Source organism: Carcharodon carcharias, chromosome 12 (assembly GCF_017639515.1).
Source record: "Carcharodon carcharias isolate sCarCar2 chromosome 12, sCarCar2.pri, whole genome shotgun sequence".
Taxonomy (NCBI): domain Eukaryota; kingdom Metazoa; phylum Chordata; class Chondrichthyes; order Lamniformes; family Lamnidae; genus Carcharodon; species Carcharodon carcharias.
Genome location: NC_054478.1, coordinates 127,268,651 through 127,286,686, shown reverse-complemented (window position 1 = coordinate 127,286,686; position 18,036 = coordinate 127,268,651). Strand labels below are relative to the sequence as shown.

The 18,036-nt window shown below is 46.9% G+C and overlaps 1 protein-coding gene across 1 annotated transcript in view; it reads left to right on the top strand.

Annotated features, from left to right (window-relative positions):
- The window catches only part of LOC121285134 (receptor tyrosine-protein kinase erbB-4-like), a 1,067,779-nt gene that overhangs the window by 699,278 nt on the left and 350,465 nt on the right, over nt 1-18,036 (top strand). Inside the window, exons 12-13 of the mRNA XM_041201314.1 lie at nt 628-827; nt 4,532-4,664. Of these exons, the coding sequence (XP_041057248.1) occupies nt 628-827; nt 4,532-4,664 (333 nt within the window). The remainder of the gene's footprint in view (nt 1-627; nt 828-4,531; nt 4,665-18,036) is intronic.

The following is an 18,036-nucleotide window of genomic DNA, read 5'->3' as shown; positions in this document are numbered from 1 at the left end:
TTGGTAACTGGTCACTCCTGGAATTTGGATTAAAAATTATCCTCAGATATAAGTATTGTATGTGGAATCAGTGGGTGTTTTTTTGTATGTTTGGGAGCATGAGGAGAGGTGGAAGAAGGTACGGTTTTATCCAGTTCCTAGTGAGCACGGTATCAAAACTGTCCCTAACTCACTCCATATTGGAAGCCTCCCTTAGGCTGGTGTGGTCAAATGACCCACTGGTACAACTGGGACTGCATTTCTGAGACTGGAGTTGAGAGACTTTGGAGTGGGGCAGATGGGAGCTTGATGCTGACACTGGCGGCTCAACGTGTGGCATTGCATTCAATTTTCTCGTTGATAAGCACCATATTTACAACAAATGAAAACTGAGCTAAAACTATAAGGGAGCAAAGAGGTTTTCTGAAGGCATGCAACTGGTGTAGAATCTCACCCACTGGCTACACCTGCTGAAGAATCATGGGCATGGGATGTTAAATGATGGGCAGCGCACCCACTACTTTCTGATGGGCATCGCCTCTTCCTGAGGCTCCCAGCCACAGTTTGGAAAATGGTGCTGTGTGTGTCCTGTAATGTGTGACAGCCGTGTGTTCTAATCCACAAAGTGTGTTTTTCCCTCTTGTGCAGTGGGATCTCGCTGCTGATTCTGAAGCAACAGTGGATAACATCCCTTCACTTCCAGTCCCTGGTGGAAATCAGTGCAGGCAATGTGTATGTGTCCGACAACCCCAACCTGTGCTATTATCACACAGTCAACTGGACCGTGCTCTTCAGAACCAGCTTGCAGAAACCCGTTATAAAGAACAACAGAAATTCACAGAACTGCAGTAAGTCAGGGTAAAGGCATTCTCTGTGGGTGGGATAATTTTAACAGAACCCACCAGTTGGGAAATTGCAGGATTGTGTGCAACATTACTTGCACCCTGCCTAATTTTACTTGTTGCAGAGAAATATTGGGTGGGATGTAATACTGATGTTCCATCCTTTCCTGTGGGATTTCTGGCCAGCGAGTCAAGTTAAAATTAATCCACATGTTTCTCTCCACCTTATTCTACCTTGTTATATATCAGTTCTTTTAAATATCTTTTTCTAGGCTTTATGAATGCAGGGATGTGCCTTTTGAATAATTGCAACTGAAACGGGTTCTCTTTGAAAAGGGAGAGAGAAACTAGAACAGGAGCACAAACTCAGTTTCCATGTTGCATAGAATGGCACAGTGCAGAAACAAAAAGGGCCTAGTCTTCTGAGTAGTGGCAATGACTGTCAGATTGCCACTCAGCTCCTATTTATCTACACAGCGCCAGAGCTCCACATTTCTCGCCTGGATTTCCGAACCAGGTGATAGGTGGTGGGTGGAAAAGTGGGTAGGGTGGTAGGGTGGGTAGGGTGCTAGCTGGGTCGGGCGATAGGGCAGGTAGAGTGGCGAGGTCAGGTCAGAGGGGAGTTGGAAGGTAGAGGGGAATCAGAGGGTTGGGGGAGAGTCAGTGGGGGTGGAGTCAGAGGGTCTAGGGGTGTCAGACAGTTGGGGTGTCGTAGATTCTGGGGGGGAGGGTTCAGAGGGTTGGGGACTCAGAATGTGGTCAGTGGAGAGTCAGGGTGTCAGTTGTATAGTTACCCAGGAGTTAGACAGGATTTTTTCCTCTCTAACATTTCTGGGTAATTATTCTGGTAAGTGAATTGGAACCTTCCGATGTCTCTGACTCCAACTCAGAATTGGAGTTTTTTTAGAGGGTTCCAGATGCAGAGGAATTGCCCATCGGAAGTTGAAACTTCCAGGCAATTCTTGCAGAGTGGTTGCATTGGGACTTCCAAGGGGTCCTGTAGCGCATATTCTGAGGTACCTCGGGGGTACAACCATGCGGAGACTGGAAGATCCAGACCAAAATGTTGGAAATACTCAGCAGCCCAGACAACATCTGCGAAGAGAAACAGAATTCACATTTCACATTTCAGGCCGAAATGTTAACTCTGTTTCTCTCCATAGATGCTGCCTGACTTGCGGAGTTTTCCCAGCAAATTTTGTTTCTATTTCAGATTTCCAACATCTGCAGTATTTTGTGGGATGTTTGGTGACAGATATCCTGTGTAATAAATTGGGTTTTGATGGTATCACCTAAGAAAAGTATTGTTAGTTTATGCTTCTAATGATAGAAAATGCAGCATTATCAATTACCATGAACCAAAACGTTTGGCGATTTTATATTGTAAAATGACCAACCAAACCGAGACATGCCAGGCATGAACTCATTTTGCCATGCCAATTTTTGTCGATCTGAGACAATTTGCTTAGGAATTAAATGGCTTAAAATGGTGAATTTCCACAGATTCCACACTTAGTTTTTTATTATGTTCACGGAACAAGATGCAGGAAGAAATTGAGGTCAAGAATATATTCTATTCTCTTCCACGTTTAATCTAAAATGAACCAGTGTGTTGGTTTACCTTTGTGCCTCATCTCACTTTCTGTATGCTTTCTGAAAAGTCTGGAGAATACACATGGTCACATGCGAGGTCACAACAGGAGTTCCACGCATCCAAAATTGCATTATTCTATTAACAGCAGCATTGGTTCATTCTGGCTCATGGGAAATGAGAGGCCCTCTTGCAGGAGTGACCAATATTATTGAATACAAGAATATAGTCAGTGTACAAAAGTGCCCAATTGGTAACAGCACTGTCGATAAGTTTAAGTGACATGTGATATATCTTGGAGTGAAATCTTGTGGCGTATTGGGTCACGTCCTTGCCTCTGAGCCAGAAGCTCCGCGTTCGAGTCCCAGTCCAGGATTTGATAGCTTTCGAAGGCGCATCCATAATGTGACCAAACAGGTTGATTATCAATCTGTAGATCTTTCCAATGGCAAGTGGTAAGAGCTGGAGAGTCTCCTGGTCAGCCATATGTTTGATGCAGAGTAGTGGCCCTCAAGCAACAGCCTCTGGCAACAGGCTAACAACCTGTTCCAGGAAGAAGTAGCTAGGGAAGCAGAGATAAGTATGCCTCATGTGTCTCTAGGCAGGAAGAGAATGAAGAAGATCTATCTTGTGACATGGTCACAACAATGTAAGGCATTGTGAAGTGATCAGAATTCAAGCTGCAATGGACCACCAGTAGATAGCACTTCCCTGCTGAAATTGAGTAGAGATCCTGAAGGTGATGAGCAAAATGATTTTTTAATTGCATTACACAGAATATGCACAGCACAGAAATGGGCCATTCAGCCCAACTGTTCCCCAGAGTCTCTTCCTATTCTACTTAACCTAATTTCAGCATTTCATTCTCTGCCCTTTTCTCTCATGTACTTATCTAGTTTCCTTTTGAAAGCAGTTAAGCTGTGGTAGCAAGCTCCTCATTGTAACAAATCTCAGTAAAGATTCCTTATTCCCTGTTGGATCTATCAGTGAATATCTTGTATTTATGGTCCCCAGGTTTGGATTCTCCCACAAGTGGAACCATTTTTTCCACAACTACCCTGTCCAACCCTTCGTTATTTTCAAGGCCCTCTCAATGTCTTCTCCTTAAAGAAAAAAACTCCAACCTGTTTGGTCTTTCCTAATCGCTGCAATCTTTCTGCCCCTGTAAATATTTTTTGCACTACTTGAGTGCTCCTGTGCCCTTTTCCCAGCATGGAGACCTGAACCCTGCCTAAAACTCTTAAGTGTAACCTGACCAGCTCCCTTACAATTTTAATATAACTTCTAAACCTCAATAAATAATCCCAGTACTTTGTTAATACTTGTAATTGCTTTGCTGACCTGCAGTGCAGCTTTTAATGATTTGTTTATTCCCTTTAGCTCTTTTATCCTCTTCAGTTTTTTATTTTCTAAGACATGGGTAATGTTTGTGGTTTTCTATCAAAGTCCCTCACATTGATCTGTGTTAAAATTCATTTGCTGTTTAACTGCCCAGCCTTCTTGTGTTATGCATTCTGCTTCAGTATTAGCAATAACCCCCAATTAATCCCCTCCACAAAGCTGAGATGGGGGTACTGTGTAGTGTAGTGTTACCACGGCAACAGAAAGATCACTGTGAGGGTACAACATGTTGTTGAGACCTGTGATGTTTGTCTCAAGCCTGGTTATGATCAGTGACTGACAAAGATCCCTATGAGCAAGAAGCAGCTGCGAGCCAACAATTTTGTTTGCATTTGAAACCAATCTCACTTTTCTTGTTTTAGTTATTACATGGTTAAAAAGAGAATTTATAATGAGGAACAATGGAACAGGAATCCAAAGCTGCTCATAGCGCTGGCCATAACTTGAGACTTTGCTGGTTTAATGGGTTATTAGATCAGCCACTCGTGGGTATAAGGTGTATCCCACGGTTTCTTACTCTTATTTTCCTCACAACTTATATTCTACACTTTCTGTTAGCTTGTATTTTGAATTTGAGGTATGTCTTTCTGTTATAGGGGAGGCCCCAGGCAATGTGTATAATACTGTGCTTAATGGTGAAGACTGGTTATAAAGTTGACTGTCACAAATGCTGGTAACTGGGCCAATTTGCTGAGTGAGATTCTTGTTTCTTTCCCAGCTTCTGACAGGATGATGTGTGACCCCCTGTGCTCTGATGATGGCTGCTGGGGACCAGGCCCAAACCAATGCCTGTCGTGCCGATTCTTCCGTAGGGGCAGGACTTGCATTGAATCATGTAACCTGTATGAAGGGTAAGTTTAAAAAATTATTTTTCCCGCCTCAGTCGTTCAGTTGGTCAAGTCAACATGCAACTGAAGAAGAAAAGAAAGGACTTGCATTTCTATAGTACAACTCAACAATAACTTGTATTCATACAAGTAGTTTTAATGTAATAGAATGTTCCAAGATGCTTCACTGGAGCATTATAAAACAAAATATGACACCAAGCCACATAAGAAGATAAAAGATCAGATTCAATTCAGTTTGATTCAATTCAAATATTATTTTCCAATGGAAATTCATTGCAGCTATATTGATTGTTCATTTTAAAAAATCACATATAAATGAATAATTAACAATGAAAGGAGAAAATTACACCAAAAACTTGATCAGCGTCTTAAAGGAGAAAAGGGTTTTTGTTTATTCATAAGATATGGACATCAGTAGTAAGGCCAGCATTTATTGCCCATCCCTAGTTGTCCTTGAGAAGGTGATGGTGAGCTGCCTTCTCGCACCGCTGCAGTCCATGTGCTATAGGTACACCCGTAGTACTGTCAGGGAGGGAGTTCCAGAATTTTGACCCAGTGACAGTGAAGGAACGGCGATATATTTCCAAGCCAGGATGGTGAGTGGCTTGGATGGGAAGTTCCAGGTGGTGGTGTTCCCAAGCATTTGCTGCCTTTGTCCTTCCAGATGGTAGAAGTTGTGGGTTTGGAAGGCACTGTTGAAGGAGCCTTGGTGAGTTGCTGCTGTGCGTCTTGTAGATGGTACACACTGCTGCCACTGTGTGTCATTGTTAGAGGGAGTGAATGGTGAAGGTGGTGGATGGGGTGCCAATCAAGCAGACTGCTCTTCTTGTTGGAGAGGTGGAGAGATTTATGGAGGGTATTCCAGAGTCAGCAATCACAGGGATGAAGGGTGGACAGCGTTTGGTTGGACTAAGGACAAGGGCAGTAGATTTATGGATGATCTCAAGTTTTCAATGGGTAGAATGTGGGAAGCCAGCCAGGAGTACATTACAATAGTCATGCCTGGTGATAACAAAGATATGAATGAGGATTTCAACAGCAGAAGAACAGGGCAGTGGCAGAAATGGGCGATATTGTGTAGGTTGGTAACCTGCTATGCCCACACTACCCAGACACTGCTAAATCCTGCAGGGATCTTCAGTTCCTGAGGCAGGTGTGAGAGTCCCCTTGAACCTTTTTTTGTCTTGATGACAGATGTTGACAGCACCAGGAAAGAATGCTTGCTCCATAGCCCACTCATTCTGACCAGTTATCACAACATAGTAACAGGGCACAGGATTCATTGCTCGGGAAATTGGGCCTTTCCAGTAGTCAACAGTTCAAAAAAAATGTTGGTGCCTGGATGCAGGGAGATATGTAATGCTTGGAGGATTAAAGTGTGAAGTCCAGTAGCTGAGGTCTTTTTATTTTTTTGTACATCTATGCCAGAGGCCCCACACTACTATCAGATAACATGGGCACTGCCAAATTCTGCAATGATCGTCAGTGTCCTGATGAGAGGTGAGAGTGACTGCCCTTGACATCAAGGCCAAATTTGACCAAGTGTGGCATCAAGGAGCCCAAGCAAACCTGGAGTCAATGGGAATCAGGGGAAGAACTCTCCGCTGGTTGGAGTCATACCTAGCACAAAGGAAGATGGTTGTGGTTGTTGGAGGTCAGTCATCTCAGCTCCAGGATATCACTGCAGGAGTTCCTCAGGGTACTGTCCTAGGCCCAAACAACTTCAGTAGCTTCATCACTGACCTTCCCTCCATCATAAGGTCAGAAGTGGGGATGTTCGCTGATGATTGCACAATGTTCAGCACCACCTGAAACTCTTTAGATACTGAAGCAGTCTATGTCCAAATGCAGCAAGTCCTGGACAACATCCAGGCTTGGGCTGAGAAGTGCAAGTAACATTTGTGCCACACAAGTGCCAGGCAATGACCATCTCCAACAAGAGAGAATCTGACCATTGCCCCTTTACATTTAATGGCTTTATCATAGCTGAATCCTCCACTATCAACATCCTGGGGGTTACCATTGACCAAAAATTGAACTGGACTAGTCATATAAATACTGTGGCCACAAGAGCAGGTCAGAGGCTAGGAATCCTGTGGTGAGTAACTCACCTTCTGACTCCCCAAGCCTGTCCACAATCTACAAGGCACAAGACAGGAGTGTGATGGAATACTCCCCACTTGCCTGGATGAGTGCAGCTCCCACAACACTCATGAAGTTCAAAACTGTCCAGGACAAAGCAGCCCGCTCGATTGGCACTCTATCCACAAACATTCACTCCCTCCACCACCGACGCACAGTAGCAGCAGTGTGTACAATCTACAAGATGCACTGCAGAAATTCACCAAACCTCCTTCGACAGCACCTTCTAAACCCACGACCACTACCATCTAGAAGGACAAGGGCAGCAGACAGATGGGAACACCACCACCTGGAAGTTCCCCTCCAAGTCACTCACCATCCTGACTTGGAAATATATCACTGTTCCTTCACTGTTGTTGGGTCAAAATCCTGGAACTCCCTTCCTGACAGCACGGTGGGCGTACCTATGCCACATGGACTGCAGCAGCTCAAGAAGGCAGCTCACCACCACCTTCTCAAGGGCAACTAGAGATGGGTAATAAATGCTGGCCCAGCCAGCAAAATCCACATTCCTTGAATGAATAAAAAAAATGTAGTTGCTCATGCCCCCTTTAACCCTCTCCTTTTCTCTTATATCTACCCTAATTCCTCACAAGCCATTAATTCTGTTTTTAGAGAAGTAGAAGTAAAAGCTGATATGGCTGAATGGACAATTTCATGTATTCTTGTTTGAATTCATTGCTTTCACTGTTTTCAGATATGTTAGTACACTATGCGCCTCATCCAGCATAACGTGCCTTTCCTGTTGTCCAACACTATGGGTCTTTCCTGCACTATTGCTCTCATCCTGTATGACTGGCATCGACTACAGGATGGAGCGTGACCTGCACCACGGCCAGAATTTTCCTGTTGGCGTGTGGGGATGGACCCTTCATGCCCGCATGTAAAATGGTATGTGGTGACATTGGGTGAGAGTCCCGAAGTCACTGCGCGCCATCGCCATATTTCATTGGGCGGATGCGTGATGATATCTGATGCACACCCGCCATTAATTAACTGGCCACTTAAGGCCCTTGAGGCGCCAATTGATGGCGATTTTTTGGTGCCCATGCAATCTTCGGTTCGATGCACTGACGCAACGGGCAGGCGGGTGAACACATTTGTATAAACCTCATCCACGGGCGGGATAAGAGGGCTCACTGGGGTGGAGAGTGTGTTCTTTCAAATATTATTTTTTCAAAATTACTGATACTTGCCTGTGTGATCTGCAATACTTCAAAACGCATACCAGCTGCTTGGTCTGGATTCACAACCTTCAGGTCAGCACTCTGCAGTGAGGAACCCTTTTTGGGCCTGAATGTTTCAGGAAGCCTTCCCTTAGCCTGGGAATGGGAGCTGAACTGTCCACTGGAGGCACCTCTTCTGAGGAGGAAGAGAGGGCTAGAAGTGGGAGGAGGCCAGGAATGCACATTCAGCCTCCAGGGGAGCCACCTTTGGGAGGACAGATGCAAGCACAAAGAGTGCAGTGCCAAGAGGTAGTCCAAGGTGGAAAGGGCCACAGAAGATGCCACTGTCCTGCTGCCAGGGTATACAGGCGGCGAAGCAGCTACTTCAATATGTCTGAGGTGCAGTGCCAAAGGAGGCTTTGCCACTCAAGGGAGACAGTCAACTATGTGTGTCAGATGATAGGGCCTGAGATCTCCGCTAACTGTGTAGGTGGACACCCCATGCCAGTGGCTCTAAAGGTCACAGCTGCCCTCTGGCTCTTTCCAGGGGTCAGTGGGTGATCTTTACTGTGTCTCCCAATCAGCTGACCACACTTGTGTCAAGCAGGTTACAGACGCTCTGTTCAGATGGGCATTGACCTTCATCCACTTCCGCTGGGACCGGGCCAGCCAGACACAGCGAGCCAGAGGCTTCGCGGCCATTGCTGGCTTCCCCTGCATCCAGGGTGTAATAGACTGACACATGTGGCCGTCAAGATGCCAGCAGGTGAGCCCGGTGCTTTTGTCAACAGGAAGGGCTTCCACTCCATGAACGTGCAGATAGTGTGTGATCACAGGATGCTGATCCTGCAAGTCTGTGCAAGGTACCCAGGCAGCTCCCACGACGCCTATATCCTCAGACACTCCCAGGTGCCGGGGCTCTTCAGTGCTCCAACCCAGCTGTATGAATGGTTGCTGGGTGACAAGGGCTATCCCCTCAGAAGGTGGCTCATGACGCCTCTCCGCTATCCAAGAACAGAAGCTGAGCAGCGCTACAATAGGAGCCATTGTCTCCACAAGGGCTGTGGTGGAGAGAGCCATCAGTCTTCTCAAAGTGCACTTCCAATGCCTGGGCCGCTCAGAGGGTGCACTTCAGTATCCCCCAGATCGTGTGTGGCTTATTGTGGTTGCATGCTGCGCTCTCCACAATCTTGAGCTGGAAAGGGGGGGGGGTGGGGGGCGCTGTGGACAAAGAAGATATAGACACAGTGTCTGCAGCTGCACACGATAAGTCCAGCAGTGAGTCCGAGAATGAGCATGCACAGGGAAATGCTGAGGGGGTAGACGCTGATCCGGGCATACTCCAGGGAGGCAGGGACACCAGGGAGGCTTTCATCCAACAAACCTTCAGCTAGCACACCAGTATTATGTGGACCTCAAGGACAAGCCTGGGCTGCAGGCTACATATTCCATACCTGAGTTCAAAATCTGCCTGGATAGGAACATTAACTAAGGGCCTTGTTAATAAAGCTGAATGTCCCACAAAGCACTCAACATTTTTGGAAACCAGCCATCTGCAGAAGAAAAGAGGCACTCTCAGCCATGGTGACATGTCTGAATTTAATGTTACAACCAAAGAAACTTAGGAAAACAAAATGACAGAGGTGTTAAAAATCACACCAACTCATAAAGACATCACTGCAGGCCAATGTAAAAGTACCAGTGATAAAAATGTGATGTGCCTAAGGTGCCTTATGTGTATGTTTCTGGGTGCTACATCTTGGTGCTGCCCCATTGCTGGGAGTAGCATCTGAGAGAGCCAGCTGACTCTGCTGTTCTGTTGGCATTGATGACCTTGGTGGTCGTCCTCTGGCCCATGGAGCCTGTGCTGGCCCCACCTGGGAGGGATCTGCCAGTTCTACAGCTGGCATCTCCCCAATCCTCACAACCTCATCGGATGCAATGGCCACTGGTAGAGGGGTGGAGAAGTTGCCACCCTCATTCAGAGCGCCCTGAGAGGAGCCTGCAGAGATGACAGGCAGTAGCTGCGCTGACGTGAGGTTGCTTTGGACCTCCCTGCTCACTATGGATGGATGGGCACTGAGCTGGGAAACCTGGTGTCCAGACCATCTCCTGCACTGGCACTGACCAGCTGAGGTCAATGCCAATGTGAGGGCTTGCAGGTCAGAGCGCATCCCCAGAAAGCCCTGATTGGTCTTCTGGAGGAGCCTTTCCACGAGAGTTGCCACTCTCTCTATGGAGGACACATGGCGCTTGGCCATGAGACTCATTGCATCGGCGATAGTCTACGTAGATTCCTCCACCACAGACACCAAGCCAAGCATAGCCTCATGTATCGCCACCAGATGTTCCTGCACACCCGGCTGCATTTCCTGCATTTGCTGCATCGCAGATGACTCCAGAGGCACATCAGGCACCGACTGAGCATGTGCCTGGTCCCCTGCAGTCCTCCGATTGCTGGCGCCGTGGGCACTCTCTGTCTCTTGCCAGCTCCTCCAGCTACTGTGAAGTGCCCTCACCGCTGTGCCTAGGGACACTGGCCAACGTTCTAATTCCCAAGGAGGTGCTAGTATCTGCGCTGGTGTCTGCCTGGCAGAGACAGTGTGACGCTGGTGAATCTGTGACTTCAGGACCCTCAGATGTGAGAGGGGGCCTCTGCTGCTCCTCCTCCCAGCCTTGCTCTACTGATGCTGAAAGGAAGAACAAGGACAAATGATCAGTTAACGTGGAGACAATGTCAATGTGCATCCCTTTCCCCCAGATCATTATGTGCTCATCCTTCCATAAGCAATGGCCAAGCCATGTTGCAATCACTGAACATTCAGCACTGCCATGGCTGCTGGGAGAACAATGGTGACCTCACTGCTGGGCAAACATACCTGCCCATGGCACCCCAGCCTCACCGACACTGTTGGACCTGGGCGCATGGCGCCTCTCCAAATCTAAGGCCTACTGCATGACACGGCTCATAATTGCCAATTGTGCCGGTCCACCGCCAGTCCTCACCTACTCGGCGGTATTATGCGCATTCTTCTCCTGAAAAGGAGAGAAGAGCATTGATTAGTGCTAATTGTACCTGGACTTTCTTCGCAAATGGCCCACCCCAACCAGAGTAGGACATTGCAGGGCTCCAGTGCCTCCTCACCCCGCAGCTGTTGAACACTCACACAAAGATGCTAGACCTGTCTCCAACCCCCCCTCCCCACCCCCTTGGCCAAATGCTGCCTACATCACATTAGGCACCACACGGTCTAACCTTCCATAGCAAGGAGTCGCAAGCACGTGGAGTGCAGAGGACAGCAGATCGATTGGTGCCATGCCACCTTGAAGCTCCCCTCCCAGCATGTCATCACCCTGACTTTGACATGTCCTGGAGTTCCAGCACTGTGCCTGGGTGCAGCTCCTCCAGTTTGCCCCCAAAATAGTAATGTGGGTCTCAGTGTACCACATGCTGCGGGTGCAGAACCCATCTCATCACCACCCTCTCAGGGTGACCTCGGCATGGGCAATAGCTGCTGGCCCACCAAGTGAAGCAAACTTGCCGTCAATGATTCAATGCAGCCACGACACTGGGGGTGCCAGGGGGGAAAGCCTACCTGCTGGGTTAATTGACCAATGCCACATGGTATTCACCCTTCCCGAGCTCAACAGATCGTTGAAGTGCTTGCGACACTGTAAAGGGTCCAACAAGGGACGGTGCATTGCTGGACCTAGTTCTGGGAAATGAAGCTGGACGGGTGGCTGAGGTGGTGGTGGGCGAGCATTTTAGTGATAGCAACCACAACATGGTACAGTTTAAGTTTGTTATGGACAAAGAAATAGACAAGTTGCAAAAACATGTTTTGGATTGGGGGAGAGCTGATTTTAGTAAAATAAGGCAGGATCTGGCCAAGGTAAACTGGGAACAGTTACTTGTGGGGAAATCTGCAGAAGAGCAGTGGGGGGGCGTTCAAAAAGGAAATGGGGAGAGTACAGGCTCAACATGTTCCCTGTAGGGTGATAGGAAGCAGTAATAAGCCCAGAGAATCATGGATGTCCAAAGATATTCAGGATACGATGAGAAGGAAAAGAGAGGATTTAGCAGGTACAAGGGGAGCAAATCAGCGGAGTCATGAGTGGAATACAGAAAAGGGTGGAGATTAAGAAAGCAATTAGGAGAGCAAAGAGGGGATATGAGAAAGCTCTGGCTGGTAAAAGTAGGGAAAATCCCAAGATATTCTATAAGTATATGGATGGGAAGAGTAGGGCCCATCAGGAGCCAGAGGACATCGCTAGAGCGTTGAACGAATAGTTCACATCCATCTTCACCCAAGAGAATGAGGATGAAGGTATGGAACTCAGGGAGAGAGACTGTGAGGTTCTTGAGCAAATTGATATAGGGAGTGACAAGGTATTGGAGGTGTTGGCAAGCTTAAAAGTGGACAAATCTCCAGGTCTGGATGATTTGTGTCCCAGACTGCTGAGGGAGGCAAGGGAGGAGATCACAGGGGCTCTGTCCCAAATTTTTAATTCCTCTCTGGCCACAGGGGAGGTGCCAGAGGACTGGAGAACAGCTAATGCGGTTCCACTATTTAAGAAGGGTTGTAGAGATAAGCCAGGGAACAACAGATTAGTGAGTCTCACGTCAGTTGTAGGGAAACTATTGGAGAAAATTCTGAAGGAGAGAATCCATCTCTACTTGGAGAGGCAAGGTTTGATCAGGGATAGTCAGCATGGCTTTGTCAGAGGGAGGTCATGCTTAACAAATTCGATTGAACGTTTCGAGAAAGTAATGTAGATGAGGGTTGTGCAGTTGATATAGTTTATATAGATTTCAGCAAAGCCTTTGACAAGGTCCAACATGGGAGACTTATAAAAAAGGTAAATGCACATGGGATACAGGGTAATTTGAGAAGGTGGATTCAAAATTGGCTTAGTTGTAGGAGACAGAGGGTGATGTCAGAAGGCTGCTTTAGTGACTGCAAGCCAGTGTCCAGTGGCGTACCACAGGGATCTGTGCTGGGTCCCCTATTATTCATCATTTATGTAAACGACATAGATGACTAAGTGGGGGGTAGGATTAGTAAGTTTGCGGATGACACAAAGATTGGCCGGGTGGTTAACAGTGAGGTTGAGTGTCTTGGGCTACAGGTAGATATATGGTCAAATGGGCAGATAAGTGGCAGATGGAATTTAACCCTGAAAAGTGTGAGGTGATACACTTTGGAAGGAGCAATTTGACAAGGAAGTATTCAAGAACAGCATGGCACTAGGAAGTTCTGAGGAACAAAGGGACCTTGGCGTGTGTGTCCATAGATCTCTGAAGGCAGAGGGGCATGTTAGTGGGGTGGTGTAAAAGGCATACGGGACACTTGCCTTTATCAATCGAGGCATAGATTACAAAAGTAGGGAGGTCATGTTGGAGTTGTATAGAACCTTGGTGAGGCCACAGCTGGAGTACTGTGTGCAGTTCTGGTTGCCACATTATAGGAAGGATGTGATTGCACTGGAGGGGGTGCAGAGGAGATTCACCAGGATGCTGCCTGGGACAAAACATTTAAGTTATGAAGAGAGGTTGGATAGACTTGGGTTCTTTTCATTGGAGCAGAGAAGACTGAGGGGCGACTTGATTGAAGTGTACAAGATTATGAGGGGCATGGACAGGGTGGATAGGGAGCAGCTGTTCCCCTCAGTTGAAGGGTCAGTCACGAGGGGACATAAGTTCAAGGTGAGGGGCAGGAGGTTTAGGGGGGATGTGAGGAAAAACTTTTTTACCCAGAGGGTGGTGACGGTCTGGAATGCGTTCCTTGGGAGGGTGGTGGAGGCAAGTTGCCTCACATCTTTTATAAAGTACCTGGATGAGCACTTGGCACATCATAACATTCGAGGCTATGGACCAAGTGCTGATAAATGGGATTAGGTAGGTAGGTCAGGTGTTTCTCACATGTCGGTGCAGACTCGATGGGCCAAAGGGCCTCTTCTGCACTGTGTGATTCTGTGACACTGGATCCAGGTGCATCGCATCACATCCTGGGAGCTTACGATCTCCGCCACCTCCTCCCAGGCACATTTGGGCCTCTCCTCCCATCCTGGGGAATAAGCACCTCCCGCTGTGCTGCCACCTCCTCGAGGAGGGCATCGAGGCAATCGTCAGAAAAATGAGGGGCACGGTGCCACCCTGCCCTACCCTCCTGCCTGGCCTGCTCACCAGCAGCGCTCTGGGGAGCCTTTCCACTGGCCTTTGAAGGCAGCAGCTTTTTAAAACAGGCCGCCAGGTTGCCATTGGACCCGGCTGTCATTGCAGTCCCACCACCGCCGTCCACTCCTCAGGAGCCGCGATTCACACGTAAAATGGCGGCGAGAACCTGATCGCAGGTGGCGATCGGGTCCGCCCGCCCATCAGGCAGAAAATCCTGCCCCATGTGATTCTCTTTATGCAGTGCGCTGCCTCCTGCACAATAGGCCATTCCTCCTTTCTAGTTTATTTCCTACACTCTGGGACTGGGATTTTCAAAGAGCCGCAGGGTCATGACCCAGTGTGGGCGGACTTTGAAAATCCCGGCCATCGAGGCAGTGTCAGGATTCCCCCCCCCCCCGCCCACTGGGGATAGACTCTAATTTTGAAAGGGCCGCATGGGGGTAGGGAACTGGAAACATGGTCAACAAGGCGGCTACAGCCCCCCAGCATGCCTGCTGCCAGTCTTTGCCACTGATGCCAGACACGTAGCTCCTGGCTCCTGGGGGCACTCAGCAGCTCTAATTGGCATTGAGCTCACCTCCTGGTCAATTAGGCTATTTAAAAATCATGTCATGAGAGCGATGCAGTCCACACATGGGTCAGGATCCAGAATTTATCTGGGTGTCAGGTTCCTGACCCTTCATGGGACATCTGGGAATCCGACCCTGGGTCTCTAGATGTATAACAGGTATTGACCTACACAAAAAACTTCTGTCCTGTAGCCTAGGCCTTTTCCTTCACTTTTTCTGGCACCATGGATCTTACCACTTAATCCAGGTTTCTCATTTAATAAAAGCATTTTTTTTCCCTTTTACTATTTCACTCCCAATCCCTTTCTAAACAAAAAATTGTTTTTCAATGTTATTTTTCCCTAAATGAGGCTTGTACAATTTGCTATAATGTCACATCTTCCATTCTAATTAAAGTCTGGATGGATTGTTTACAATTAAGAACCCCTAATTGTGCAAGGAAAATGATGGAATTAGTTTAAGGAGAGAGGTGAATGTAAAAGTATGCATTTCCCTTGGTAGGAGTAAAAATTTAACAATTATTATTTATCATGAAAAACAGCTGTGAATTCAAACAATGTTCATTGTCTTTAATTAAAGCAGCTTCATTACAATATAATAATTTCTTATTAGGTATCATTTGGCTCTGCATAGAAACCCTCAGTAATTTAACTTGTTTAGAAAATGTTGTTGGGTACATTGGGAACTAGTGACGCTATCTCCTGAAATCTAACTGCACATTTCCAGCTGTTTATCCGGTTATTTTTCATTAAAATACAGACTCCCACTGAAACTGTGTCCACCTGAATCACTTTATTACATCCTTAATAATTGCTGAAACCGGCCTATTTGCACTCTTTAACAAAGAGAGGCACCTCTCAGAGATGAATGGAGCAATCTGCTCACTCCTCATGTCACTGGTCATGACAGATCGTTCATCTGTTTGGAGATGGCCCTGAAAGGCTGCGCAGAAGGTATTTACTTCCAGGTTAGAGTGCACCTTGCCGGTGTAAGAAAAAGACCCTTCACCCAGTAATATGAGGATAACACCAGGCAGATCCAGCAAGCATTTGGGTCTTGATTTTCAGTTTGGGGTCGGGAACCTGAGGCCCGGATAATTTCCGGATCCCAACCTGGCACCAGTTTGTTAAATGTGAATGCCCTAATGCGTCTGGAGCGCTGAGCGTTACATACGAACATATGGACTAATGTACGAACATGCAAATTAGGAGCAGGAGTAGGCCATTTGCACACCGCCCACCACCCCCCCCCCACCCAAGCCTGCTCCGCCATTCAAAAAGATCACAGCGAATCTTGATTGTGGCCTCAACTCCACATTCCGCTTACCCCCGATAACTTTGACTCCCTTGTTAGTCAAGAATCTATCAACCTCTGCCTTAAAAATATTAATTGACTCTGCCTCCACTGCTCTCTGGGAAAGACAGTTCCAAAGAGTCACAACTAACCCTCTGAGAGAAAAAATTTCTTCCCATCTCTGTCTCAACTTGGAGACCCCTTATTTTTTAAATTAAAATTTTTCTGGTTGCCATGGTGAGATTTGAACACATGTTCCCAGAGCATTAGCTTGGGCTTTAGATTACTAGGTCAATGGCATTACCAATATGGCACCATCTCCCCATATCAGGAGGTGGAAGCTGCATGTAGAACATGAGTAGCAATGGCAGACAGCAGCCAGGATGAGGCCTGCCATTGAGTTGCAGAATAGGGGAAACAGCACCTCAGAAGGCCAGCTGCCTCATTGCATACAGAAATGGCATAAAACAGCCAAATGAAAGGCTCAATGTGGTGCTAGATCCCCCAGATCCCAACAAGTTTCAGCTTTAAAAAGAAGACCTTTGCCTACATTGAACGCAACTACTGTGCAGTAACATGCATCAGAACATTTGGGCTTGGTGATTTATCAACTGAAAATTGCCTTCTTGCCCTCTCTGGCCTGTTAACCATTCCTCAAGGAGCTTATTAGGACATTAATTGGAGACAAGTGGGCTGCCTGTTTCCCCCTGCCCCTCCTTGGCCCTCCCTTTGAAAATTGCGCTGCACTTTGGAGGCAACGGGACGCAGTGTCATCCACCAGCAAGGTGAGTTTCAAATCATGTCAGCAGCTGCTCACGTCCCCATTGGCAATCGAAAATACAACCCATGGTCTCTAAGTAATGGCTTTGAATCCAGTGAGGGAGTTATGTTCAGGCAGAGTAACCACTGCCTCAGTGGTAGCATCCTTCCTCCTGAGGCAGAAGAGTTGGGCTCAGGCCCCATTCCAGAGACCAAGTGGAGACTGGAATGCCAACTCTGAATCCTGGGTTGTCATCGGGTAGGGGTACTTGTGTCCAATCTATGCTGCTTGCCCCTTTCCATTATTGAAGTGTCTGCGATAATTAAACTTGATTGCCTCCTGCCTAGAAGAGAAGGTACTTGAAATCATAGAATGGTACAACAAAGGAGAAGGCCATTCTGCCCATATTCCTGTGCCATCCCTTTGGTAGAGCTATCCAAGCACTCCCACTTCCATTCTCTCTCCATAGCTCAATACATTTTCCCTATTTATTTTTTTAAGTGTATATCCAATTTGCTTGTGAAAGTTACTAGTAAATCTGCCCCCACTACCCTTTCAGGCAGTGCGTTCCACACCACAACAAATCACTGCATAATTTTTTTCCTCATGCCAACTCTCATTTTTTTGCCAATTGTCTTAAATCTGTGTTCTTGAGTTACCAACCCCTCTCTGATTGGAAACTGGTTTTTTTCTTAATTACCCTTAAGTCCATTCAGAATTTAAGATTTTGATCACCTCTACCAAATCTCCTCTCAACTTTCTCTCCTCCAGGAAAACCCAGCTTCTCAGCTCCCCTAGATAACTGAAGTCACTTATCTCTGGTGGCATTATCATAAATCTGCACTGGACCCTCTTCAAGGCCTTAACATGGTTCCTAAAATTTAGCGCCTGCAATACTGCAGCTGGGGCCGAACTGGTGTCCTATAAAGATTTAGCATAGTTTCCTCGCTTTTATACCCCATGCCTCTATCAATAAAGCCCAGGATTTCATATGCTTTTTTAACAGTTTTCTCAACTTGTTCTGTCACCTTCAAAGATTTGTGTAAATACCTTCCCATGTGCCTCTGTTCCTACACCCCCTTTAAAATTGTGCCATTTGGTTTAAATTTCCTCTTTCCATTTTAAAAGAAGTATCTCTCTGTGCTAAATTTCATCACCCGCATGCCGGCCGATTTCACCAGTGTGTCTGCCCTCCCGAAGTCTATTATTAACCCTCATTGTTCACTACATTTATGATTTTCCTGTTATCTGCAGACTTTGAATATTT